The sequence below is a fragment of the Loxodonta africana genome, chromosome 9, assembly GCF_030014295.1.
Source record: "Loxodonta africana isolate mLoxAfr1 chromosome 9, mLoxAfr1.hap2, whole genome shotgun sequence".
NCBI lineage: Eukaryota > Metazoa > Chordata > Mammalia > Proboscidea > Elephantidae > Loxodonta > Loxodonta africana.
The window spans coordinates 67,134,882-67,162,709 of record NC_087350.1 but is presented as its reverse complement, the minus strand read 5'-3'; the positions used below and the strand labels follow the sequence as shown (position 1 = coordinate 67,162,709).

At 41.6% G+C, this 27,828-nt stretch overlaps 1 protein-coding gene across 3 annotated transcripts in view; it reads left to right on the top strand.

Moving 5' to 3' along the window:
- PALM2AKAP2 (PALM2 and AKAP2 fusion) overlaps positions 1-27,828 on the top strand; it is a 401,677-nt gene that overhangs the window by 180,332 nt on the left and 193,517 nt on the right. For 2 of the 3 annotated variants that reach the window (XM_064291625.1, XM_064291624.1), the window contains exons 4-7: positions 1,722-1,836; positions 3,135-3,156; positions 9,310-9,414; positions 20,009-20,704. In XM_064291625.1, coding sequence (XP_064147695.1) covers positions 1,722-1,836; positions 3,135-3,156; positions 9,310-9,414; positions 20,009-20,704 — 938 coding nt within the window. Of the gene's footprint in view, positions 1-1,721; positions 1,837-3,134; positions 3,157-9,309; positions 9,415-20,008; positions 22,445-27,828 lie in introns of those variants that run through there. The other variant, XM_010587767.3, reaches the window with a different exon arrangement.

The window sequence follows — 27,828 nt, the reverse complement described above, 5'->3', positions numbered from 1 at the left end:
AGTGTATGATCCAGGTGCTGGTAGGCGGTTGCAGGTAGAGGTGTGGTTTTGGGGCTGCCTTTTCCCATTTGATCAACAGTAGGTTCTCTTCCCCATATTAAGAATGTCCTCAGTGTGACTGACTTTCTCACTGATATTACATGTTGATATTTTTCTTTTTCTGATAAACATATCTGGATCTGTGTTCATTTGGAGGAGGGGCATTTAGAAGTAGGGGTTATCTTCATAACCTAAAGTAATTGCTGCAAAGTTTCATCTATTCAGAAGACATCTTTCTGAAGGAAGTAGAAGACCTCTGAAGGGCCATAAATGAAAACCACGTTCTTTGTCACTGAGTCAGTTTTGACTCATAATGACCCTATATCCCAAATCCATGCCTATATCTTGCTGGTCCTTACCCCTCTGAAGATCTCTCTCTGAATTCTTTATTTCAGGTCTAATTCTAGCAGACTTGGTTATCCAGTTCCCAGCAGTAGCTTAGGAGTAGGCAGAGGAGGGGAGGGGAGGGGGGGGACTAGAATAGGCAGGCACAGACTCTGCGGCAAAGCTTCTAGCATGATGGGGGGAAGGCGGGGAGCCAAAAGCAAAAATGAATGAGTGAATGAGCAAATACATTTAGTCCAAATAATTCAAGAGGCCCAGCAGCCTAGAATCCTTTGGGCAGGGGTACACCCCTCCTTAATCTATGAAGGCATCTCTACGTAGTAGCGCTACCCTGGTGTGCCAATATATGGAGTGTTAACAAGGTGGGGAATATGTGAAATACCATAGAACTCGCTTAGAATTTAGCACAATGGTTAGGAACAGGGTCTAGAGCCAGACTTCCTGGCTTAAATCCTGGCTTCAATGCTCTGCAGCATTAAACTAGTTAATTAGTCTTGCCAAGTCTTAATAATCTCATCTATAAAATGGGGATTCTCTACCTCAGAGGGTTGTTGTGAAGGTTAAATGAGATAAATAAATGCAAATTCTTAGCTCAGTTTCTACCACAGAATTAGTGCTCAATAAAAGTTACTGATTATTATTATCATTTCACTGAAAGACTACTGTTGCTGAGAATTCCCCCAAGTCATAGTTGTTGCTGCTATTCAGGAATGTTCCCAGGGTCTCCTGAAAACACTGAAATTTCCCTCCCTTTCAGAAAATATATAGGATGGCTGTGAAAACTGGGTAAAATTCCAGAAGAGTAAGAGTAGGGGCGGTTACATTAGTTTTCTCCATTTCGTCTTCTTTTGGGCAGTGGAGGCCAAGCCACTGGGGAAGATGGCAGCAGGCTCCCATGACACCAAGACTCCTTTTGAGCAAGACTGGCCCGTCACCCTTTGGCCAACCTAATAGAAGAGCAGTTATTCTGAGTTAGCTAGGAGAATGTGGAGCTGTTTTCCTTCAGATATTATGTCCTATGCTATGTAAAATTTATCTTTCCCCAAAGAAGTGTGTGTTAATAGGTTTGGAGGGGAAACACCAAAGCAGATTGCAAAGCGCTGCCTGTGAACTAGTAGAAGTAGCTCTGGGTTGTTTTCCTTCAGCCAGTGTCAGCTCCATGACAGAACTGAAAATACAGGATGCTTTGTAATATAAAATCTTGGCCTGGTACCTCAGCATAATGTAAAACAGAGACTGCCAGGAAGGCCCAGGTCACCCAACAGGAAGGAGCTGCTCTCTTGCCCATGGATGGCAGGACAATAAAATAACCTGTCCTCTGTTTGTGTGTCTTCCAGGCTGGAACAGGAAATACAAGCACTAGAAAGTGAAGAGTCCCAGATATCTGCCAAAGAGCAAATCATCCTAGAGAAACTAAAGGAGACAGAAAAATCCTTCAAGGACTTTCAGAAGGTGAAGAAAACAAATGTGATTTCTCTAAATTATATTCAAAACCAAAAACCAAACTCGGTGCCATTGAGTCGATTCTGACTCATAGCGACTCTATAGGACAGACTACCCCATAGAGTTTCCAAGGAGCGCCTGGCGGATTCGAACTGCTGACCCTTTGGTTAGCAGCTGTAGCACTTAACCACTATGCCACCAGGGTTTCCAAATTATATCCAAAAAAAAAAAAAAAAAGGGGGGGGGAGTAAATCCTAGCAAAATGGGACCAGTGGGTGAAAAGGCAAGTTAGTATTGATGAGAACTCTGAGCCACGAACTCTGTTAAATGAAGGACAGATGTGTGATGGACTACCTGGATGCTGGGAAGCATAGAGAAGAACCATTAAATTAACCCCATCTACCTAATGTTCATGGGGTTCCTGGGTGGTGCAAATGGTTAACATGCTCAGCTGCTAACTGAAAGGTTGGTGGTTTAAGCCTGGCGATATACTTCCTTAAAATCAGACATTGAAAACCCTATGGAGCAGAGTTCTACTCTGACACACATGGGGTCACCATGAATCAGAGTCAACTCAACAGCAACTGGTACTGGTTATCTACCATCCCAACCGCTCATATGCCTAATACCTGAAAAGTCTGCTCACACTGGACTCAAGAATTCTAAAACCAATTCTCGTTCAGCAGATTAAACGTGCTCCCCTGACTTTAATTGTACTTTATTTTTTGAGTGTTTCTTTTATAAACAGGGCAAAGACAAAATCATATCAAATGGACATGAATTCCAAATACAAATAGTATAAATACATGAAATTTTACTGTGTACAAAAACAGATGGTGCCATTTAGGAAAAAGTAGAGAAGGCATAAACCCAATAAAAACCAAAACCAAAACCAAATCCGTTGCTGTCGAACCGTGAATTGTGGAATTTCAATATCTCAGTACCTTCCTTCCATCTCGTAACCCCCATTTCCGTAGGTGTCTATCAATGACAGGAAAGCAATATAATCAAATACATTAATTTTAAGATTTTTTTTTTTTCTAATGTCACTTCTCCAATACAACAAAGGGCACGGCTGGGTAAACTAAATAGATCTCTACTGAGAGAACTTCCATGCAAGGTGGGGATGGTAAACTCTTCCCTTAAATTTTGGGATCCAAGTCAAATGTCCCAGAACAGAAAAGAGTACTGCATTGCCCATCACACTGGGCCTGGGCCTGGGCCTGGGGGAAAAGATGGGGATAAATGAAAGAGGGGTTATGTGTCCACATGTGTAGTAACTCTCAGCCCTGCTTTTGTTTCCACAGAGCTTCTCCGATACGGATGGAGGTAAGTGGTCTCTGCCCTGTCTGTAGATGAATGTTTTTATCCCGGTCAGCTTAGTTGGGAAGGAACACTGGTGCTGCCCGTGGGTGTCATTAACACAGGCTCACTGAAGACATGATGTGTTGGTTTGTAAGGACATCAGAAGGAAGGGCAGCACTGTTGGCAGGGCACTGAGGAGGTTCCCATTCCAAGTCTTCACTGCCTCTCTCCTTCGGGGACTGTGTCTTGACTTGCTCTCCTGAGTCTATAAAATTGACCTGGTTATTCTCCCTCCTCCCTCTCAGGTCCCAAAGACTCAATGCTTGGGCCTTTCATAAAAGGTGCTCAGCAAAGCAGAGTGCTGCTGTCAAGACCAAGTCCCTTTCAGGAATGAGCGCATTTGTCCTGCTGGTTAGATTCCAGGGTCTGAACACACATCAGACAGTTGTCACCTGGTGTTTAGGGAACCTTTCTATGGCCTCTGGTTCTTCTTTGAATTAGAAAACTTCAGTTTCCCCAGTCTGCCAGGGAAACAGGGCTGGGCAGGACCTCCCTCCCTGGGTGGAATGGTTGATCTGGAGCACGGGAAGGGTGGGAGCAGAGCCCTGGCTTCCTGACCCACATCAGAGCAGGGGTGACCTTTCTCATCCTTTCTGTTCCCTTCCTTGCCCCATCCTCTCCCTTCCCATTCTTCACCTTGCCCTCAGCTACACACCCATGAAAACCACTTGATTCCCGCTTTCATTTTGGCCCTAAGCTAGACCTGTGAGAAGGATCACATACCACCTGCTCACATTATTCTTATAAGGTCAACTTCTAACCTAGGAAGATAATCAGGAGCCAGAATAAGAGTTGACATCAGAGTGTTTTCCCAGTGTCATTTGGAAAAATACGGGGAAAGGTTTAAAAATGAAGAAATGTATAATGCATTTTTCAGAATTAGCCAGACATTTGCAGTAAGGATCATTCTATTGAACTACTGTAACTTTTTCCCCAGCAAGTCAAAGACAAGGGGTCTGGATTTTGGCTCCCTGGGTGATCTTAAGGAAGGTACTAAATCAGACCTCATGTTCTCAGCACACACAGGCAGGGACAAGTCAGGGAATGGCCAAATCAGGGCACTTGCTCTGTGCTCTGGGGTTGGGGCATAGACTGAGGAGGTGGCCTTGCTATTTCAGAGAACTGGGGGTGGCAGCATGGAGAGGACAGCAGACTTCCCTGGTGCTAGGGGAGACCTGAGGCACTCCACACATCAACAATGATGCACTAAGTGTCAGGCTGCAGTGGGGGTGGGGGAGACATTGACACATAGGCATCCACAAACCTAAAGGGTGCACAGTGCCCTTTTATGCTTGCGCTGCTTTTTCCTCTTCCCTTCTCAAACCAGGACATCTCCGAGACTTCTCTCTGATGATTAGGGAAGCAAAGGTGCCCATGTGCATTTCCCTGAGGTGACATGGAGCACAAAGACCTATATAGTGTATGACTTGTTAACAAGCAAAAAAGAAGCCACGTTATTAACTCTCACCACTCTTTCATTTCCCTCCTGAACTATTCTTCTCATTTCCTCCTGCATTCCTTCCTACTATTTTCATCCTTCACCTTAAGCAGTTCAGAGAGCTGTTTCATGACTGAACAGGGAGTCTGCAGAGAAAGTTGCCCTTCTGACTTTGTCCTCTGTCACCTTTTGCCAGGACAGGTGAGCTCAGGTTCAAGAGGATGCAGAAGTCTTAGGGATCTCAAGAAATGGTTCAGGGAGAAGTTTCCATGGTCTTACCTGTCACCCTGGATTCCAATTCTTGCCATGACTGCATACAACTAAGCCTGGAGTGACCTGTGCATCAAATCACATCTGCTGATAAAGAAGTTTGAAGAAGGGGACAGGACATCTCCTTCCACGAATGTCATCAGTGTTGAGCTTGCACTGTGGTCTGAAGGAACAAACTGAAACACATCCCAATTGAGGGACTTGGGATATCTCATTTTCTCATTCTTGATTTCAGAGATCCCAAGTTGCCAGGGTCCTCTTACCATCAACAAATTGTAGCACCAACAAAAAATTATTATAGAACAATAATGGCTTAAGAAAAATATTCAACTCCTGAGACACACTGATTACAGAATCCAGGTCCAATTATTAGTATATAACTGTACAAGATACTACAAATAATCATCAAAAGCATCCCCAGCTTACGAGGCTGCAGGTGTGTGTGTGTAATTACCCCACTTTTGACCCCACACCATCCTGTGCGTATTAGAGAAAATACAGGTACCATACTGCTGGATCACCAATGACTTTTTGTTATGTGGTATCCCTGGCAGTCGAGAGCCATTTATTCCAACTTTGAGTGGAGTTCCCTGACCATACACATTCTAATCCTGCCTTGGACAGACACGGTGTCTTTTGTAACTATAAGTTGCATATATTGTGTATCTGGCGTTAACTCCACTCTTTACTCACCAAGGAGCTAGTCTGAAACCTTTGGTAGAACCAGCCAAGGAAAACACATGTTCTAAACCTACCTCATCCTTACAGTATGATTCTGACCTTCTTGGTTCCCATCCCATACTGGCCTGTGGTGGCATGGTCCCTTTTCCACATCAGTCTTAATATTAATTGTTGGGAAATCATTTACCCATAGGGCATCCTTTAAGGAGAGTTGTCATCTATTTTGTTTCTATAGCTTTAGCTACTTACATTCCGCATACCCAGACCCAGTGCCATCGAGTCGATTCCAACTCATAGCGACCCTATAGGACAGAGTAGAACTGCACCATAGAGTATATTCTTCACAGATCCTATAAATATTTCAGCAGTGCTGAAAATTAAGAAAAATCACTTATCTTAAATTTCTGCTCTGTAATTGACTACTCGCTACCTTCTCTGACAGTGGATAGAATAATTGGAGTCCGTCCTGACTTTGACGAGAGGAAGATGTTTTACCGGTTGAGGCTACCTGAAGAGATTTTTCCCACTAAAGCTTTGGGGGCCCTGTTTGTTATTCCTTGTGCTAATCTATCAGATACCTCTGGCTGCATAACCTTAGGGTTAATTATTTAATGGTATATTGGGGAGTGCTCTGTCTTCTTCTTCATGCTCTACATGCCGCTATATTTTAGCACGAGTCGTGTACCTCTAGCCCTCTAAGAACTGTAGAACCAGGGTTTCCAACCAGGTTGGTTCTCATTCAAACCCCTGCTGAGAATTTGCGTTTCTACGAGTCCCCAACCAAACCCAAACCCATTGCCACCGAGTCAATTCTGACTCATAACGACCCTATAGGACAGAATAGAACTGCCCCATAGGGTTTCTAAGGAGCGCCTGGTGGATTCAAAATGCCAACCTTTCGGCTAGCAGCCCTAGCACTTTACCATACACTACTAGGGTTTCCTACAAGTTCCCAGGCGATGCTAGTGCTTCCAATTAGGTACCAGTTCTGAGAACCACTAATAGAGCAGTGGTTCTCAAAATTTATTATACATAAGAATGACCTGGGGACCTTGTTAAAATGTAGATCCTCATTCAGTATATCTGGGTTGGAAATGCGAATCCTCAGCAGTGGTTCAAACTGGAAACCAGATGGAAGCCCTGTGTAGAACTCAAACTTGTAGCCAGTTCACACTGAACAAAGATATATTCATCGCCCTCTCCCATGTGTCAGGGACTTGTCTCCTGGAGGAGGCTGAGACACAAGCAGTAGGAATCATTTACTTGCTCTTTCAGATGCTTTTCGATTGGCTTTTGTTTCTAGCTGCAAAAAAATTCAGTCTGCTGAGATGCCCTAGAAATTCTATATTTAGCATATAACATGGAAATCCTGGTGGCATAGTGGTTAAATGCTATGGCTGCTAAACAAAAGGTCAGCAGTTTGAATCCAACAGGTGTTCCTTGGGAACTCTACGGGGCAGTTCTGCTCTGTCCTACAGGGTCACTATGAGTTGGAATCGACTCGACAGCAATGAATTCGTTTTTTTTTTTTTTTTTTTTTTTGGTTTTATACTAGACACAGAGCCCCGGTGGCACAGTAGTTAAGAACTACAGCTGCTAACCAAAAGGTGACAGTTTGAATCGAGCAGCAGCTCCTTGGAAACCCTATGGGGCAGTTCTACTCTGTCCTATAGGGTCCCTATGAGTTGGAATCAACTTAATGGCATTTTTTTTTTTTTTTTTAATACTAGACACACGTGAACAGTCTGTGAGGTCTCACTTGGTCTTAATGGCTTGAGCTTCCATCCCCTTTACTATAAAGAGCCAGATTTACTGAGATATCATCCCCACAGATTTCTGGAAATCTTCAGTGAAGCTCAGAAATTCTGCAAGTCTGTCCTGTGTCTCTTGTCTCCTAAGCTGTCCATTTAGCCCCAGTTTGCTGCTACATTCTTCCCCTGAGCCACATTTGCCAATCACAGGACTGGCTTTCGCCAAGCTGCTGCTCTCCCTGGTCTGCTCATGCTGGTTTTAGGCCTAGACCCTTCCCACAACTCCCCACAGTGAGAGTAGAGAAAAATCTGAAACCTAAGTTCAGGAATAATGGAAGGGAAGTTTAATACAGAAAATAATGTATGACTTCAGATATGCAGCTCAAATCCAGGCTCATTTTCAGGTGGTCCCTGCAAGCTGCTTTCCAGCCATCTCCCAATCTAACATCATCTCAAAAGGGCCCACTTCCTTCCTGTGGATAAGAGGGCTTTCTTCAACCATATCTTCTTTGCCCAGGACCCAGGATCAACACACATGAGGCCCCAGAGAGAGGAGACTTGAGCCTCCCTCTAACCTAAGGCCTGTCTGCCTAATCCTTATTTCCTGTTCCTTCTCCCCAAATGATTGTTGTGGAAAACCCCATTCTCTTAGAGAAACTTCGCTTGCTAGAGAGTGGTCTTTGTTCTAAGAACACAGTGTTCCAAAATCATTCTAGCTTGTTCAGACTCACACACAAGTCAGGAAGTGGTCTAGTAAATATAGAACTAAACTAAATCCTGCTCTAGAGCCTGTTCACAATCCTCTACCCAGCATGAGATTAGGAAAAAAGAAACCTGCTAGAATAAAGGCAGTACCAATGGGAATACAGAGGAGGGGCAGGAATAAGAGATGTGAAGGAGGTATAGGCCACAGGACCAGTTGAAGACTGAAAGGAAGAGGGGTTAAGGGTGCTGCCGAGGATTCTGGGTGAATTGTGGTGTCCAGAGTACAGGAGAAGCAGCAGATGGGCAAAAATAAGAGTTCCTTTCAGGACCTGTTGAACTTGTGGCGATTGTGAGATACTTAGTGGAGATATCCAGTAAGCAATTTGATGAAATCATTGGTGTATGATTGACATTCCTCGTGACACAGGAAGGAATCACATCACAAAGAGGCCAGCTTTCTGCTCTCTTCCTGGCTTCTTTTTCCCACTTCGCTCTGGGAGATACACAGATTCTTCTTCTTGTATACCTCCTCACTTCGCATGCCTTGGCATACCTGTTGACAGTCATGGCCTCCAGGGCCCCACCTCCCTACATGGGCTGGTCAAGGCATTTTCTCAAGCAAAGCTGATTGTCTCCTTCTGTTGCACGGCAACAGTTCCTGCAGCTGAGCTAATGATGAGTTCACTGGCTGGTGTTATTTGGAATCTCAGGATTTTACTGGCTAAAATACCAACCTGAAGTATTGATGTCATAAATTCTGGAAGTTTTTTGTTTTTTTGTTTTCCTTTCTTTCTTTCTTTAGATGCATACAAAAATTGGTCCTCTGAATAAATCAGGCACATAAAGCTATATTTCCAGCTCAGAACATGAGTCCCTGATCTATTTTTTAGTACTGTTTTATGCCATTTTGAGTCTGATGTCCCATACGTGATCTTTCCCACCAAGTTGATAATGGCTCTCACGGGCTCAATTTTTATTCTTTTTTTCCCCCTAAACTCATTGTACATCTAGAATCTAGAGTTTTCTGATGAATCTTTTAATACATGGAGTTGTCCTGGGGCTTGAGCCCTCTGGCTGCATTCCCTCCAACCTCAGCTACTCTACTGAATACCAGTCACCGAGCAAATGCTGGTCTTTGTTTACCCTGATCCCCTTGTTAGGTGGCCGCCCTGCAGTCCGTTATGTAGGGCAGGCAAGTTGCTGTCTCAGCAGTGAACCCATTTGGGCCTCCCAACACTGTGCCTAATTGTATTCCCTGTTCTCTGCTACCAGATGCCGTAAATTACATTTCCTCCCAGCTCCCCGACCTGCCAATCCTCTATTCGAGAACAGCAGAACCACCATCACCTGGGCAGGACAGGACCAGCAGAGTGGCTGGTAAGTCCTGGGGAGCTATTTGGTTTGAAGGCCAGGACAGGCTGTGGGGCTTTCATTTCTCTGAACTTTATTAATGAGATGGATGCCCTGATATCCTTACATAGGAGGACCCTGTCCTTCAGGCCAGCCTTAGAGCATTTATAGTGGACACACAGGGCAGGCACTAGCCCCTAATGAATAATTAGAACCAAATGGGAGGGGTAATGAGGAAGTCATAGAGCATTTACCCCCAGTGTCAAGGTAGTCTGTCTCTCATGTTCACGGTCTTGATTTCTGTCTTTGTTCTCAAAGTTAATCTGTACTCTGCCTCTGGAAATTTTTATTTTTCATAATGGAATTGCACAGGCTCAAAAGATGTGTGGAAAGTATTTTCAAGGCTTATGAGTTTGTTGCTGGGACCCTTTGGGAACAGAACTGTTTGTATGTTGTGCACGTATAGGCCCCAGACTTCACATTTCTGGAGTTATTTCTTAGCTACTCAAGTATATTTGGGGGAAGAGCGACTTAATGAACATGTGTTTCTTGTTAATGTTCCTCACAATTATGGATTTTAGAAAATGATACATTTGTGGCTATAGAGTATACAGAGAGCTAGCTTTGCCCTTTTCAATATGAATGCTGCTATGAAGTCAGTACTGGCGCGAAGCGAACAATAAATCTCTACGCCAACCTCTCACTCTGTGGAGAGAAGCACTAAGGACTGGGGGTTAACTAAAAAATGAATTGCCAAAGGTTGCACAGTTAGTAATAATGTAGGTGAATTCAAACATGAACGTCAAATTCTGCTTTAAGTGCCCTAGGTAAGTTTATGTTTTAAGTAAATCACATAATGACACCTTTTATAAAACAAACAAAAAAATCATGGACTTTTAAACTAGAGGAAACCTTGCATATATAGGCCAACTTGAATCATTTATGAAGCAAATGATCCCTCCTTTAATGTAAAATTAAAAAGCAAGTAAGTATTTGTGTCGTTGTCATGTGTACTGGCTAAATTTAAATACCTACTGGTCATCTCTGTAAACATCTTGGAATATTACTTTTATATATAGACATGCAGAATTCTACATCTGGGTGGAACCTTGAGTGGTGTCTAGTCAAACCCGGTCCAGGTCCAAGATTACAGCTACAATGGACAGTTAACAGATAATCCAGAACCTGCAGTTGTGCTACAGAGGAATAAATGGAAGTAACTTAAACTACATACTTTCTAAGGGCTCTTTGTTACACTTATGAGATCAGCTTGGGTAATAACTGTACAAAAGTCACACATTTTCCTGCTTGCTATTAAAGATTTGGGTGTTGATAGTTCCTGATAGTTGTGGGTAAACAGCTTCCTAGCCCCTCTCCACAAGTTCCTCTCTCATGGGACATGTGATATGATCTAACATCCAACTAATTGGTCAACTAATAAAAAGGGTAGGGACAGTATCTTAGGACTAATTTTAAGAGACAGGAAAAGGATTTAAGCAGCCTTGATAATCAAGGAGTGTTAAAGCTCAAGAATAATACGTTAATGCTATGTAGGAATACAGATACTATCCCAACCTGGCATCCTTCAGATTTGAAGATGCTGCAAAAGGATAATGATCCAAATATCAAATGCATTTAAAAAGTATTATGTAATCAGTCTTTTAAAAATAAGTTTATCTATACCTTTGTTTATTAGATAAGAACTAAGGTGCCTAAATGTGTCTACTGTGGGACCACATATAAGCAAAATTCGGGAAGGAATTGCATTTGATGTGGTGAACTCCCTTTGTGAAGACTGTTTTTGGAACAGAGTGTTCTGACTCACTGTCAATTAAGGTTCACAGTGATTACCCAGTATGTGTGTAGCACACCAGCTAAAGACACTCACCACTGGAATCCTCTTGGTTATAATCCATCTTGCTTTAGGAAGGCCCTTTTGAAATTTGCACAACTTCAGGGCCATTTTTATAAATGTCACTTGTCATTACTCAGTATTATGACAAATATCCAGGTTGTGTGGGGTGTGGGAGGTTTAGAATTCCATATAAATGGGAATATACCTTTCAGAATTAGGAGACGTCGAATCCAATCCCTTATACAAACATTGAATCCCTGCTATAGCAGCCCTGTGCGGAGGCTCCCATACTTTGTAACGGGAGCTTAATCTCCCTCAGGTGACCCGTTCCTTCTCTAGTTAGCTCTGACTATTGAAAAGTTCCTCTGATGTAGTTAATCATTTGACTGCCTTCATCTTCTACCCAGTAGTCCTTATTCTACCCTCTGGAGCCTCTCAGAACAAATATAATACCTCCACTACAAGATTTCCCTCCAAGTATTTGAAAATGACTATCATTTTCTGTCTTTTAAGTTCCCCACTCTACATCCCCCATATTCCCCCTACAGCCCATTTATTCAGTTCTTCCTAATAAGTTTACTTTGACACTCCTCCCACTATCCCTGCCCCCCTCCTCTGAACACTCCCCACTTTGTCTCTAGTCTTCCGGAAGTGCATCACCTAGAGCCGCCCAAGGCACTCTGGGGTGGGCTGTCACCCCAAACAGTAGAATGTGACTAACTTCACTAGCACCATGGCCTTTTAGCTTTAATTTCTAAAGTAAAGCCCCAGAATCATTTTTCCATGTGCTGCTGCTCAGCTTCATTTCCTTTATCCAGTATAATTTTTGTTTCAAAATCATTTTAGTCAAAATGTGCAGTCCTCAATGAACTGTGGTCTCTTTCCTCCAAAGATCTGCCTTCTCTTGCTCACACATAAAAGAGCCTATAAAATTCTTTATTTCTTAATTTCAAAAGACAAAAATAAGCATAAACTATGCACCTTACTGCCCTTTGTAGATTGGATGTGACTCTGTTAAATTTCTTCTGGTTAGAGTGTCTCTCATGAGTGTCAAGAGCTCCGTGAAGCCACATGGGAACCACAGGAAAATGGGGAGGAGAACGCTGTAATGGGACTTGGTTGTTGGGGCCTTGGCGTTCTGTCCCATTCAAACATAACAGTTCTTCCATCCTTGTGTTCACATGTTGTACTTCTGTATCAGATTTCATTTAGATAGAATTTAACAGTTTTAAAAGTAGAAAACCCTGCCCTCTATTGTTGAGGTCCTTATAGCTCATGATTATGGTACCTCAAAATCTCACCTTCCTTCTCAGCTTAGTTTCACCTCAAATCTGCAAAGCAAGCTTTCTTTTTTTCATCATTTTCCTGATAAAAATGTTGTATGGTTGGAACAGAAGTCGGAGCCCTGTGGTACAGTAGTAGTGGTCTCCTGGTCCTTGGCAACCCAAAATCAGCCCTGTGGAGCATGGTCGTCCAACAAGCAACAAGTCCTGGCAAAGCTATTATCCTGATATCCAAGGCACATGTTTCTGTCTGGTCCATAGGAATATAAGGGGCTGGGTAAGGATCCAGATATACTGCATCTTTGGCATTCACCTAACCCATCTGTCTAGAGACTCTGACAAAAAAGAAAGATTAATCTGCATAGCTTCTGCCTGATGAACCCATGGTGGTTCTTGGTGATCTCTGCTCTTTGAAAACTAACTCTAGAATTTAACTATCGGCAATATCAAGCTCCCTACTATGTACTTTGTAGAATCTCTTCCTGCTCATTTTTGAAAATCAGAACTTTAAGTATTAGCCTCTAGCATGTGTTCTGGTGTTCAAGATTGCTGACACAAACTCATTTACAAGGGAACTGGGGCCCTGGGCCCAAAGCACCAAGAGCATTTATAACCATGGGTGCTCAATTATTTGCCAACCCTCCTTACCCATCTGGGCTTCAATTCCTTTTTAGCAGTCTTTCTGTGCTTTCCAGACTGAAGACTATACTTCTTGACGAAAAAGATGGAAGCAAAATCAGATATGAGCAATTGGCTTTTCTCTTTGCTATCTATCAACATTATACCCTTGCTGGCTAATTTTTTATTTATACTAATACAATAGTAAGGTGTGGAAAAACAATGCAAAGAAAATTTTGATTACTAGTTTTTGAGGTTAGAGATTGCCCTCTGTGAATAGAGGGAAATCCATTCTGAACAAATTTCCTCAATTTCATTATAATTGGTGTCACAATAGCCAATTTTATATTTTCAATCTCAAAACAAGCTGTGAACATATACGTATATGGATGGTCATATGTTTCAAGGGACAAGACTGCCTATATGTATGTTCATTCAATAAGCCAAACATATGCGTTGCTTTTCTGCCGTGCGCCAACTGTGATGCCAGCTCCTGGATGTTCATTATGTTGGGATGACCTTAGCCAAACACTCTCCCTGCTGGTGGCAGTCAGGGCCTGACTGCCTTCTGTCCTCCTACCATAATTTACACATCACTGACTCAGGAGCCACACAGGCTGTTCACAGCACCATCCAATGTCAACGCTGAGTTGGCTCTAGAGATTATCAAGGCCTACCGCTTAGTGTACAAATGGGGGAAAATAAGGCCCAAACATGGGGTGTGATCTGGATAAGAATTCAGATCCATTTTCTTTCTTCCTCCCCTAAACCTCCTATCTTACTGACTAATGATGGTGAGGCTTGTCATAAATTTACTTTACATGTACACAGTCAGTTCTGCCCCTTCCTTCCCCAATCACAGCAAGTCAAAGAAAGTGAGCTGGGAGGAGCTTGAGTCAAGGCATTTAATGATGATTTTTCATCTTCCTGGAGTGCAGTGTCTAGTATGTTCTTCAAAAAACAATGGGCCTCATTTCTAAAATGGAGTCATATCAATTGGTTTCCTTTCCCCCCTACTTATTTCTGTCAGGTGCTCTTGCTGCACCTTCTCTGGGCTTCTTATAGTATTTGTTCTCACCTTTGCCTAAGCTGACGGTAAAGGGAGCAGACCAAGAGAGTGTATGGAGAAAGGGGAATGAATAAGATTGAACCAGAACCCAGTACTGTCTGCTCCTCAGACCCATCTCTCTGGGCCCTGCAGAACTCCAGGCCATAGTGGCTTCTCACCTCAGCCTTCTCCATCATTTTTTAGGTAGGCATCTTCCCCAGGGACCTCACGCTGTACCCTACACATGCTTGGTTTCAGAACCTAGAAACTGGGATTATCAACTCCCATTAGAGTTGTCTTTGCTCCTTCAAGGTGGTGGTTCTATTGATAAGACAGCAAGAACCAAGTAAACCAAATCCAGAGGCCCAGAATCAAAGCACCAATTCAGTCATTCATTTGCATCCTTTTGAAGAGAGAATTTAGCCACTTTAGTTCTTACTTCATGTTGATGAAATGAGCAGATTATTCAGCTATCTTATTGTCATCAGGATATAATGTATAGAAATTATAGTCAAATATATCATTTTATTAAAAAAAAAAAAACTTCCAGACTCCAGTTAAGCTACCACTGAAACGTCCACTGAACTGTTTTCTATCTTTTTCCTCCCAGGAAATTTCAGAGAACTTTTCTGCACATACTTTTCTGTAAGTCCATGGGGCTCTTTAGAAACCTCCTTCAGAGTCTCCCAGAAAGCCTCCTCCCCTCAGCAGTAACCCCTCCTCATTTTTTATTTTCATTAGATGAACACAAGCACTGAGCCCTCATGACCCTCATCACCACACAGACTAGTGTGCCAGTGGCATGGAGAAGATTAAAGGAAGACAAAGATGGATTAGAGAGTATTCTTTGTGGTTAGAGATGATAGGCGTGAGAGGCCTGGAGTATAAACTACTTGGCAGCAGTAGAAAACAGAAGAGTTTTTAAAATCGTGTTCGTTAAAAACAAAATGTTGAATTTAAAATGTAACTTATCTTCCTACTGGTTCATAAACCAAAACCAAACCCAGTGCCATCGAGTCAATTCCGACTCATAGCAGCCCTATAGGACAGAGTAGAACTGCCCCACAGAGTTTCCAAGGAGTGCCTGGCGGATTCGAACCACGGACCCTTTGGTTTGCAGCCGTAGCACTTAACCACTACGCCACCAGGGTTTCCTACTGGTTTATATCCATTGTAATTTACAGTTTGAAATATTACTGTCCAAGAACTGAAACAAAATATACATGCTTTTGGAAACCCTGGTGGCGTAGTAGTTAAGAGCTATGGCTTCTAACCAAAAGGTCGACAGTTCGAATCCACCAGGTGCTCCTTGGAAACTCTATGGGGCAGTTTTACTCTGTCCTATAGGGTCGCTATGAGTCGGAATTGACTCAATGGCAACGGATTTGGCTTTTTGGTTTTATGTGTATCCATGAGGGCTACATCTTGCCTTTGGGCTAAGCCAGAGCGTCTCAATGTGTTCACCTAAGTATCCCTTACAAGAGAAGAGAATGAATATAACCAAAGAATTTGGGACCACACTTTTAGGAACCTGCTGAAGTTTGTGGTTCCTTTGAAGCCTCATGTTTTATCTGGGGAAAAAATACATATGAAGTTGCATTTATTGCACAACATATCTAAGGTTATTTTATGACAAAAAATGTGTTCTAATAATTAACATTTTCTACCCCAATATTCAAGAAATACTGAGAAAACAGTGTACTGCATGTAGTATAAATATAAATATGTAACTCCTAACAAAACCATGTCACGTTTGGTTCAGTCCCAGATCCAAGCCTTAGCTTGGCATACTATTCCCTTCAGAATTTGTCTGCAGCCTTCCTTTCTAGCTTTGTCTTCCTGTCCCATTCATTCACTGTACACTTAGGCCATAACAAACTTCTCACTATTCCCGGGACACTCAACATCTTTTCATAACTGCTTGTTCTTGTGCCTGCCCTTCCTCTGCCTAGATTGCCATTCATGCCTTCCCCACTGGCAGACTGCTAGTCTTATGTCACACTTCTGCTTGTCATTGCCTCGAGTACCCTCTTCTTTCTGAATAACAAGTTTCCTAACCTGTATTAAAAAGGTCCAGACTTTCCAAACTATCTAACATAAAGAAATACAGTGTCACATCACAGACCAAAAAACAATTAAAAAGGAATTCTGTTCTTTACCTACTTTACCCAAAGAATATTAAAAGGGATCTAATTCATATCTTCACCTGGCAGCACTTCTCATATCCTGCTTTCTTTTCTCCCCATATCGCTCTCTCCAGAGCACCACTCACCACCACAAATGCTCCCCCTCTATCCATATCCCACATGGTTTTTACTGTCTCTCCCACTAAACTCTTTCTTTCTCAATGCGTTATTGTGTGGACCTACTTAACTTTTCTAGCAAAGATCTTCTCCTCAGTCCTCCTTTCTGTCCAGTCCTTGATTCTAGGAACAAAGACAAACTCAGATTGGGAATTAAATGCTGGAGAAGGGAAAAGTGGACCAGTAATAATAGAATGCTCACTGGTGGACAGAGAGACAGGGAAATCTCTAAACATTGTCATGTTAATAATTTTTATCCTATCACAGATGGATACAAAAAGGAAATATTTTAAACCATATTCTGTATTGATCGCAGGTCAGTGTGTCTTTGTATTCACATATTATGGAATGTTTGGTGGATATTTAAGTATTTTACCTACAGCTGACAATCACAGTTACCTTCCTTATAAGTATGTCCTATGAGTATGTTAATATTTTAATCTAAAACTGCACTTTTTAATATAAGAGTAATATTTAAAGAATAGCTCTTTAGAGTCCATGCTGAATTTTAAATGCTGATTCCCCCTCTCTGTATGAATTAGAATTCTCATGGCACATTTTGTGGAAAATCACAAAATAAATGAGATAAATGTTCCTTTTGATACCATGGTCATTATATCAAAGCCCATGTACCTCTGTGACAAATATTGATTGACCTCTGACTATGTCCCTTGAGGAAACTCATCATCTTTGTGCTGAACAAGTGAAACTTTTAAAATGGATACAATGAAAATCAATCATTGGATTTTGCTCCATAATCGTTTTAGTTAAATGTGAACATGAACAAGTTGTATCTTATTATGCAAGTATATAAAACAATATTGATTTTTTTTAAAACCAGTTCAAACACTGATTACTGTGTGTACCTTTTCTTTTTGGTAACATATTATGCAAAGTATTTGTGACTAGATTAAGACAACCAAATTAGATTTTTCAGTTAGTAGCATTCATTTCATGGGTATATCTATCAGGTACCTTCTACACAAAAGGCTCTAAGATAGGTGCTGGCGGGGGGGAGGGAAATCATAAAAAGATGTCAGGCAAGAAGTATTCTTCCAGGACCCTAAAAACCTAATGAAGCTAACAAAACATTCCCATAAATAATTACACTACGTAGTGGAATGTGTTAAGTACTTCAGACAGGTTTAGAAAAAGTGTTCAGAGAATCTTGAGAGAGATGACTTAGGTATGGGAACATCAAAAAAAGCAATGGAGGAGGGGGCAGTTGACCTGGACATTGGTGGATGGGCCATATTTGGATGTATAACCCATTGCCATTGAGTTGATTTAGACTCATAACGACCCTACAGGACGAAGTGGAACTGCCCCATAGAGTTTCCAAGGAGCAGCTGGTGGATTCCAACTGCCTACCTTTTGGTTAGCAGCCAAGCTCTTAACCACTGTGCTACCATGGCTCCTGTTTAGATGTATTGGAACTCAAAAGAAGTTCATTTCAGGAGATAGGAATCTTAAACAAAAGCAAGAAGTGCTTAAATGTCGAATTGTTCCATTTGATTGTGCCAGAAGGAAAGGGAGGGGTAGAAAGTTAAGATCGAAAGGATAGTTTGAAAAATTTAGCTCTTCTTAACACAGGTTAGGGAACTCGTTTTTCAAAAAGAGATAGGAACTTGGGCAATGATAAGCAGAGACGTGATGTAAGACTCTAGGAGTCTTGCAAGGGGAAAGGACGAAAAGTCTAGGCAGAAGGAGAGTAGGCACAGGAGCAAGCAGTCATGGAAAGCTGTTGAGTGTCCTGGGAGTAGTGACAAGTTTGTTATGGCCGGAGTGTACAGGGAATGAATGAGACTGGAAGACAAGGCCAAAAAGGAAACTTGCATACAAATTCTGAAGGGAATTATATGCCAAGTTTTGGAGTTCCTATACAGACACAAAGAACTAACAGAGAGTTTATGAATAAGATAACTCTGTGAGCAGGGTGGAGCATGGACTAGCAGGGGCTGGCAAACATTTTTCTGTAAAGGGCCAAATTGTAAGTGTTTTTGAATTTGTGGGCCACATATGATTCCTGTCATATATATAGTTTTGTTTTTTTCTAACACACCTTTAAAAACGTAAAAAGCATTCTTAGCTCCTCTGGCCATGCAGAAATGGGCCTTGGGCTGATTTTGGGTCTCCAGCCATAGTTTGCAGACCCCTGAACTAGAGTGAGAAGAGAGAAGTGGCAAGTAAAATCAGAAACAAGGTTATTGTACAAGAGAGAAAAGAAGGCCTGGTCTAAGGCAGTGGTGGTAGGGATAGAGGTAAGGAGATGTATGGGGAGATTTGAAATAGAATCACTTACCCTTCACCATTGATTGGCTGTGGAAAATTAGGAAGGAAAACACAAGACAGGTTCAGTTCTGAGGTTTCTGGCTTGAGAGACTGGGTAGTAGTGCTGGTGTTACTAACACCAGGACTGGGGAAGAGTTTTGGGAGATGATGAGAGGTTCAGTTCTGGAGCTGGTGTGTTCAAGGTGTTCTTGGCTCATTCAGGTAAAGGGTTCCTGGGGACTGTGGTTCTATGGGTCTAGCACACAGTTTCCTCCCACCGGAACATTTATGTCACAGGAGCCCGTTAAATAACAAACCTGAAAGTATAAAGTGTCATCTGTAGGACAGGGAAAGAGCTGGTCTTTGGGAACACCAGACTGGCAGAAGGATTTAGGATGACTTGGGTCAGGAAGACCAGGTAGAAAGCTCTTCCAATTGTCTAGGGAAGAGGAAATGAGGGCCTAAAATTGAGTAGTGGCAGTGGAACAGAAAACAGACTAATGGGAAAGATATGGACTGGGCACCGTGTGCATAAAAGGAGTCCTTCTGTGGTCATCGTCCTCAAATTCTAGTATCATAGGATGATTCTACTCTGTCTTGTTCTTCTTCTAGTTCTTGTTTAAGAAATCCAACAAAGTGGCTGAAGTACTCACAGAGCATACGATCTGAATATTTTCATACCTTTTAAATTTTTGTAAATCTCCTATTTTATAGTACAGTAGAAGATCACTATGTCCCACCTGAAAAATCCTTTGCATATTCTCTTTTTATAGTAAAGGGAAATGTAGACAAAACTGGAGATCATTAGGGAAAAGTGTTAACAAAGATCTAAGGTTTTAGTATTAGGTCACAAGTTAATCCAGGGTTTTAAAATGATCTGTAAACCTAGGGTAAGCTCTCAATCAAGGTAAACTTGCATGTTGCCAGCCAGCCTCATTGTCAGTCATTACACTGGACCTACACAGCCTCTTGTGGCCTTACTTTAGCAGATCTTCCTTGGAAGCGTGAGTGCCACTGACCTATGATAACTCTGTACATCTCTCTTCCCCGTGCGTTAAGCTGCTGTGTTAAAATACCTCTATAACCACCTCTGTCCACAACGTGCACCTCACTCTAACACTCAAGATGCTTGGCGGTTAGAATAGAAAGGGCACAACCCTTTTTTTTTGTCTGTTTGGCAATTAACCATTCACTGGCTTTTTTTGTTGTAACATGCACTTCCTTTCTCTTGTTTTCATTCAAGCTGTGTACGCCATGGAAATTAATGTGGAGAAAGACAAACAAACAGGGGAGACCAAGATTCTCTCTGCATCCACCATTGACCCAGAGGGGGTCCATCAGAGAGGAGTCAAAGTCTATGATGACGGTACCAAAGTAGTCTATGAGGTGCACTCAGGAGGCACCGTAGTAGAAAACGGAGTGCACAAATTAAGCACAAAGGATGTAGAAGAGTTTATTCAGAAGGCTGGACAATCAAGCTTAAGAGGAGGACACATGTCTGAAAGGACTGTGATCACAGATGGGAGCCTCAGCTACCCGAAGGAACACATGCTCTGCAAAGAAGCCAAGTTAGAAATGGTACATAAATCTAGGAAAGATCGTTCTTCTGGGAACCCAGGGCAGGAGCCCCGAGCCCCCAGTGGAGAAGGGCCAGAGGCAAACTCGGATCAGCCAGTCACCATGATCTTTATGGGGTACCAAAATATTGAGGATGAAGAGGAGACCAAAAAGGTGCTAGGCTATGATGAAACCATCAAGGCTGAATTGATCCTCATTGACGAAGACGATGAGAAGTCATTGAGGGAGAAGACAGTGACGGACGTGTCCACTATTGATGGGAACGCAGCTGAGCTTGTGTCTGGGAGGCCAGTGTCAGACACCACAGAGCCCTCATCCCCAGAAGGGAAGGAAGAGAGCCTGGCCACAGAGCCAGCCCCAGGTACCCAAAAGAAAAAGCGCTGTCAGTGCTGTGTTGTCATGTGACCACTCTTTCTTCCCTTTTCTTCTGGGCAGCCTGTGTGCTCTCCACCACTTACATAGACCTCGCTGTACCACTAACTGCAATACTGTGAACTGGAAGCAAACACCTGCCTTGCCTTGCAGTTGGATTGCTTTGATTTCTCTTATTTTTTTCCTTTCATTTTTCTCCAGTTTCCTCACCTGAGAGACAGCATGCATGTGTGTGCTTCATTCTTTCCAAGAACTTGCTTTTCCTCTAAACCTTTCCTTGTGTTGTCAAGAGTGAATCAATTCCTTACTGCTCGATTGGAATGAACTCTTCATATCAACCAGTTCTATAGTAGCCTTAATTCACTTGACTGGAACTTAACCTACTGGCACTGGGGGTTTTCATTTTGTAACGTGTTCCTATAACGTAGTCACACACCGCCACGTCTCTGATTTCTCACTTGCCTCCCTTGGTGTGCATCTTTGTTTTTATATCTTGTTTAGCAAAATGCTGCTGGCTCTAGCTGGTTGCTAGTGTAGCCAAAAGTGGACCTTACTTAGTCTGGCAAATCTAGGGTGATGCTTTTTGCTGCCTTATGTAAACTTCCAGATTACAGTATTGAGCAGCTATGACTTTCCTTCTGTTAACACTGAAATGAAGTTGATGTAAGAGAAAAGAACCCAATGCATGTCACCACTGAAATTTAGGGACTGATTCTGTGACCTGCCCATCAGCAGCTGTCTCTCTTTCTATGGCTTAAACTGATGAACGCTTTATATAAGAAGCATCATTTTTAATTTTCTAAGGACATGAAACAAACATTGTTTTAAGCATCTATAGTGGTCTCCAAACTTAGGCAAATCCAGGAGCCTTGTTTCTATGCTCTCAAAAAAGAATATGTAAATTTTTATATTGTTTTTCTTTTTCACGGATATTTTCTGATCATCTTAATGTATTTGCAATGAAGGGATCATTTGGAGGAGTATCTCTGCAATGACCCTATTTCTAAAACAGTCTTTCTGACCGACAGTGGGTACTCAACGTCCCTACTTCATCGTGGATGGTGCTGTAACTGTATTCACTGTTCACCTCCTGTGTCCAGTTGATTACAGAGCCTTGCATCTCTACCCTTTTCTTTCTGTCCTCATGAGAAAGAATGTTTCAGGTAACTTCAGTATGTAGGTTTATCCACCCTCAAAACAACAGCAAAAAGCAACTTTAAAAAGTGAAAAATTTAACATGATTAGGAAGGACCCGTTTTCTTAAAATCGGTTAAATTCATTCAACAAATGCTGATTAGATGGCACATAGCTGAGCTTCTTAAAGCATTGTTCCTTAAGCTTTTAGAGGTTCCTGAACATCAAAGAATATTTTTTATTTAGAACACAATGAACAGTTCTTTAAATAAATTCTTAGCACCTCCCTTCAACCCCAAGCAAACAGCCACATATATAGTAAAACCAAAGCAAAGTAACTTAGTAAAATGATAATATAATAATGAAACAAAGATGTAAGGTTTTGACTCACTTTAATAATAGAGATATATTATTTGCCCAGATGTTCATAGCATTGCTGCAAATTATTTGCAAAATTATCTCTGTTCCTTAAAACATAGTTGTGAAAAACATATAATAAGATATACTACATCATGGCTAACTTCTGTGGAAAGTAGATGAAAAGAAAATAAGGTAGCCTTGAGGGAATTTTTATAGACCCAGCTAAATTCGCCCTATTTAACTTGCTCAGTGCTAAATCTAATCTATTATTATTTTTACTTTCTTGATTTGAAACTGTATTTTTTCCAATTGGAAAAGAAAAAAATGGCCTTTTTTTTTTTAGTTCATTTTTCCTCAAATAATTAGATTTTTAATGAGCACAAAGCAAGTCATTTTATCACTAACATGTAAACCAAAAACATTAAAGAAGGAATTAAGTTCCACTTTCTAAGAGGACTCTACCCATGGCTTGGTTTTGAATACCAAAACAAAAAAACCAGCCCAATGCTGTCAAGTCAATTCCGACTCAGGGTGACCCTATAGGACAGAGTAGAACTGCCCCATAGGGTTTCCACGCTATAAATCTTTACGGAAGCAAACTGCCGCATCTTTCTCCTGTGGGGTGGCAGATGGGTTCGAACCACCCCAACCTTTCAATTAGCAGCCAAACTGACCTTTTGGTTAGCGGCCAACCTGCTTCAACCACTGTGCAACCAGGGCTTCAGTTTTGAATGGTTGATGGAATTATCTCTAAATCTTAGGTTCACCAAAGTAGCTGCAACTGAATAGAACTGCTTTAATATCTTTGCTAGAAACCTGGTTTTGATGCCTAGAAATCTCACTGCACTCAGCTTCAGGCTTCTCAGTAAATGATCATTTAAACTTTAAATAAAATGACATGCCAAATAAATCTATTTGTACAGAAGGAGAAAATAGTTTCAATGTTTTGGACAATCTATTATTTTAATTATTTAGGAAAGAAACAATCTGAAAGTTTACCATAGCTTATCTTGTCTACCCACTTGGGGATTAAAACTATTCAATATAAGTTTTTAAAGCATAGTTAGCAAGTTGAATGACAGAACTTAGAGCCCTTGGGACCTGTTTGAAAAATAGAATCAGGTTTGAGAATTACCTGAAATGAACTCACCCTTCTGTAAGTGAACGAGTTACTCATGAAGAAAAAGGTCTTCACCTCTCATTGTAACACTACACCTAAGATCTAAAAGATCATAATAATCTGCATTCTCATTCATCAGTTATTATTATAGGGAATAACCCATTGCTGTCAAGCCAACTCCAACTCATAGTCACCCTATACGACAGGGTAGAACTGCCACACAGGGTTTCCAAGGCTGTAATCTTTATGGAAGCAGAAAGCCACATCTTTCTTCTGTGGAGTGGCTGATGAGTTCCAACAGCCAACTTTTTGGTTAGCGGCAGAGCACTTAACCACTGCGCCACTAGGGCTCCTTATTATAGGAAATAGTGATTAGCAATTTATATAAATTAGTGTTCTCTTTATATCTTTATTATTAAAAGTTTATCATTTAATGGTTTTTAAAGTAAGATGTGCTACCTTTATGAGAGTGCTACAAGTAAATGAAGATGTGTTTGAATATGACCTATATATTTGCGTAATTTGCATCTTTTCCTACCCTAACGGGGATTCAGGTTTCACCAATATTTTCATGGGATGAGACCTATAATCCCACCTAGGGCACCAAGTCACTACCCTTCATCATGGAAATGTAAACAGAGTTGTGATCGTGACCATTCTGCCTTCCTTGCTGCTATTGATACTCTCCCTGTAAAAACGTTATTACGTACCGTATCACGCCCTTCGAAAATGCAGGGCATTTAGTTCCGTAACCATAAGAATTAAAGAATCAGTAGTGAAGCTGCAAGAGCATGGCCTTTTTGAGCTAATGGTTAGTTGAGTTTTCTTTTAAAATCATATAATCAGCTCCCTTTTAATGGGAAAGAGAAAAAAAGGGAAGGAGGGATATTTCATTTGTTCTTAAGTAAATTTTGAAGGCATTTCATTAAAGACTCTTTAATGGTTAAAAAGATAAAGTCTAATCCCACATATCCTGAAATATCTTGGTCACTTGTGTGTTCTTGACTTTTTTTTTTTTAATGCACAATAAAACGAACTATCCAAAACCTAAAACCAAACCCATTGCCATCAAGTTGATTCCAACTCATAGGGACCCTATAGGACAGAGTGGAACTGCCCCATACAGTTTCCAAGGAGAGCCAGGTGGATTTGAACCGCCAACCTTTTGGTTAGCAGTCATAGCTCTTAATCACTACGCCACCAAGGTTTCCAAGAAGGAAGAGGGGCTAGGGAATTCCTTTCTGTCCAAACCCAAAATTTGCTTTCCTTAAGTCTCCTAAGCAATCTCAAACTTATTCGAAGGCTTTCAAGAAACTCAAATAACTTAGAATTAATTTGACTTCTTTCTGAACTGTTAATAAATATATATTTACTTCAGAGTCCCACCTATTCCATTTTACTTCCCTTAATTTTTATGTAACTTAAGTAGGCCTCCGCTTCTTCTCTGAACTCCAGATAACATAAGGTCAGAACTGTAGCACAAAAAACTTGCTTTCAATGTGAAAATATGTAATTTTGGGGACTGCAGACTTTTTACATCAAAGATCTGGGCAGCCTTAACTTTTGTAAAAAATCATTTTTCAATGTTCTCTTTTACTAAGCAGGAAAAAAAAATTTCCTGAAATTAATGACTTTTTTATATTTTGTGAGTATTTTCTAAGTTTCTACAGTTTGACGTGTGAATGGTCATCCTCCCCATATATTGTCTCTCAGTTGTCACCTGGGGCTATTTTTTGCAAGTCACTGCATTTTTATCAAAAGAAAAATGTATCTCATGAACTCTAAAATTCTCCCTAGACTTCAGGCAGTCCTTCTAGAGTGAAAGAACAGAAATACAGAAAGAAAAGAATTACAGGGTGGTTTTCTTTTCATTTTCTTATGATTAATGTACTGTATGGTATACATATATGTTTACAGAATGTATCTGCCTTGTGATGTTAACAAAATGAATGACAAAAAAATAGAGCTCTGATGTGCCATTTGACAGTTTGCCTTAGCATCACTGTTTATGTTCTTCTCTTCTGTCCTCTCTAAAAAACGCAGGTTGTATTTCAAAGCTGTATTAACACAACATTCTCTTCCCCACCCCTGCCTAGCCCTCTTCAGAGCTGTAAATTACATTACAGGAGTCTTGAGGCAGAACATTGCAGGTGTGGCCCTGGGGGCTTAAAGTGGTCACAGCTAGGACCTTGCTGTTGCCCTTCTACCAACCAAACATGTTTCTGTGTTCCCATCTGAGCCTGTAGTATCACACTCTGACATTCTCTGGGTGGGCCACACGGAGCCAATGACTTCTTGTGGTCTTTTCCTCACAGTCCTTCTCAATGCGAAGAGTTGACCTCATGGACCCCTTCCTGGGTCTGAGAGCATATTTTTAAGCACAGTTGGCATAGGCTGAAAAAGCAAGAGAGATGGACTCAAAAGCTGCTCTTGAGCCATAATGAGGGGTGTGCCCATTTAGTCTAGTCTAAGATGTGTAGCATGTATGGGTGGAGTGAGGCATGGCTATAGAAATGGAATATTTTACAGTTATGTATTTTTTTAAGGAATAATATTTTTATAATGAAATCTATATGCATTATGGAGCTTGAGTTTTAAAACACCCTTCACTGAGTTATTTCTCCATTCCATTAAGGTAACTTTCGGGAGAGTTCTATAGCATATTAGACCAGACCTTTGGGGAACAAAGAATGGTCCCATGACCTGGCCCTGTCCCACCGCTGTATGAAATCTACTCTTTCCAAACAGACTTAGGTTGTAAGATCAATACATACCTCTCTATATCTGCCATTAGATAAACCATGTTATATGGCTAAATTATAAAACATCATAGCTTTCTGGGCTATACCTTTTAATATTATATAATGATCTTTTGGAAGGAGATAGCTATTTAAAATGTAAACCAACCCCAGCAGCGATCAGAGTCCAGCTCTTTCACATAATGAAGAGTAATTGCTACATTTTGACGTTAAGAGCCTACTCACTAGGGTGCATTTGAGTAATATGTGTGAAATGGTAAAGCAGAAGCACCTGGTCATCTACGGCCTATACGTAAGTGTATAAACCTGTAACATAAGACTAAGTATTACTGGCCTTGTAAATGTCAATGGAGCTGCATCATATTTTCAGAGTTAAGTAGAGACAGGAAAGGATTGTTTTCAACTATACTTCAAGGAGATTCTCTGGCCTTTAAATTCTTGGATTTTTTTTGGCGAATTTTTCTGCCGAATTCCATAGTTTCCAGCCCCAGACACATTCAGTTTCACCAAAATCTTCACCCACACCTGTTCTCTGCCTCGTGGACAGAGTGGGTGTAGCCTGGGAGTCAGCTTACCACTCCTGGGAGACTCCTCCCAGGCAGCGTCCCTTCCGAGGATGGGCCTTTTCCTACTACCCTAAGAGACCAAGGTTCTTTTTCCAATAAGGCAAGGTCATAAATGCTCACTCCATTTCGAGAAAAACAACCCCTCTGGTTCCCGTACAAATCATTCTAATTCCTGTATTACCAAAATCCCTCCAACAGGCCCAACTCAAGCCCAGCTGGGAACACTGCTGTTGTAGAGACCACTCCGCAAATGAAAGAACTATGCAACCACCTGAAGGTGCTATGGGAGAGCCAATTTAGTCTCTTATTACTAAGGAGACCTCTCAGTTTCCAGATGGGGCAGGGAGACATCCAGTCTTTATGTGCAAAAAGGCCATCAGGCAATGCCTGATCTCGACTATTCTTTGTGCAGCTCAAACACTGATTCATGATATCCTATTCCAGCAAGTGGAAAGAATTCCAGCCTTTGGGATTCTGGGACATTCTTTCCTCCTCTCGAGCTCCTGACCTAGGAGAGTTGAAATCATACAGGGGTTCCAGGAAATGTTGTGGCTGATGCAGCTTTTCAGTGAATGTAGGTTGTCAATGGAATTTTCAGCTTTAGCAGCTCACTCAGGGTGAGTGACATTTCTGTAAATACATCCATTTTGTGGTTGGCTGGGGGGAGGGGGGCTGGGAGCCTGTCATGCTTACTCTGAATTAGACTTGCTGGGCTAGCTGCTGTACTTTGTAACCTGAAGTGTACTTTGACTGTTCTGTTTCCTTCAGATGAAAAACAAAAACCGACTTCAGAAATAACACTGCCAGCAACAGCCAATGCTGTCCTTGTAGCTTCTCTCTGTTCCTCTGTACGGTATTAATAGACAATAAACTGCCTTTTCACTGCATCTACCTTTGTGTGTCTGTGCCCCCATTCTTTCCCCTTCTCACTTGCCAAGAGTGGCCTTCAGGCCAGACCGCGTTGGGGGCACCTTCAGACTGCTCACTAAAACCAAACACTAATCCAGTACCTCTCAGACTTCAGTGTGCTTTAGGATCACGGGTACCTGCTAACAATATGGAAGCTCAGTCACACCACTGGAACTCAGAGTCAGAAGTCCTGGGTGAATCCCGTAACCTGCATTTTTAATAATGGTTCCAGGTGATTCTGAGTTCTATGGTACCTGGCCCACGG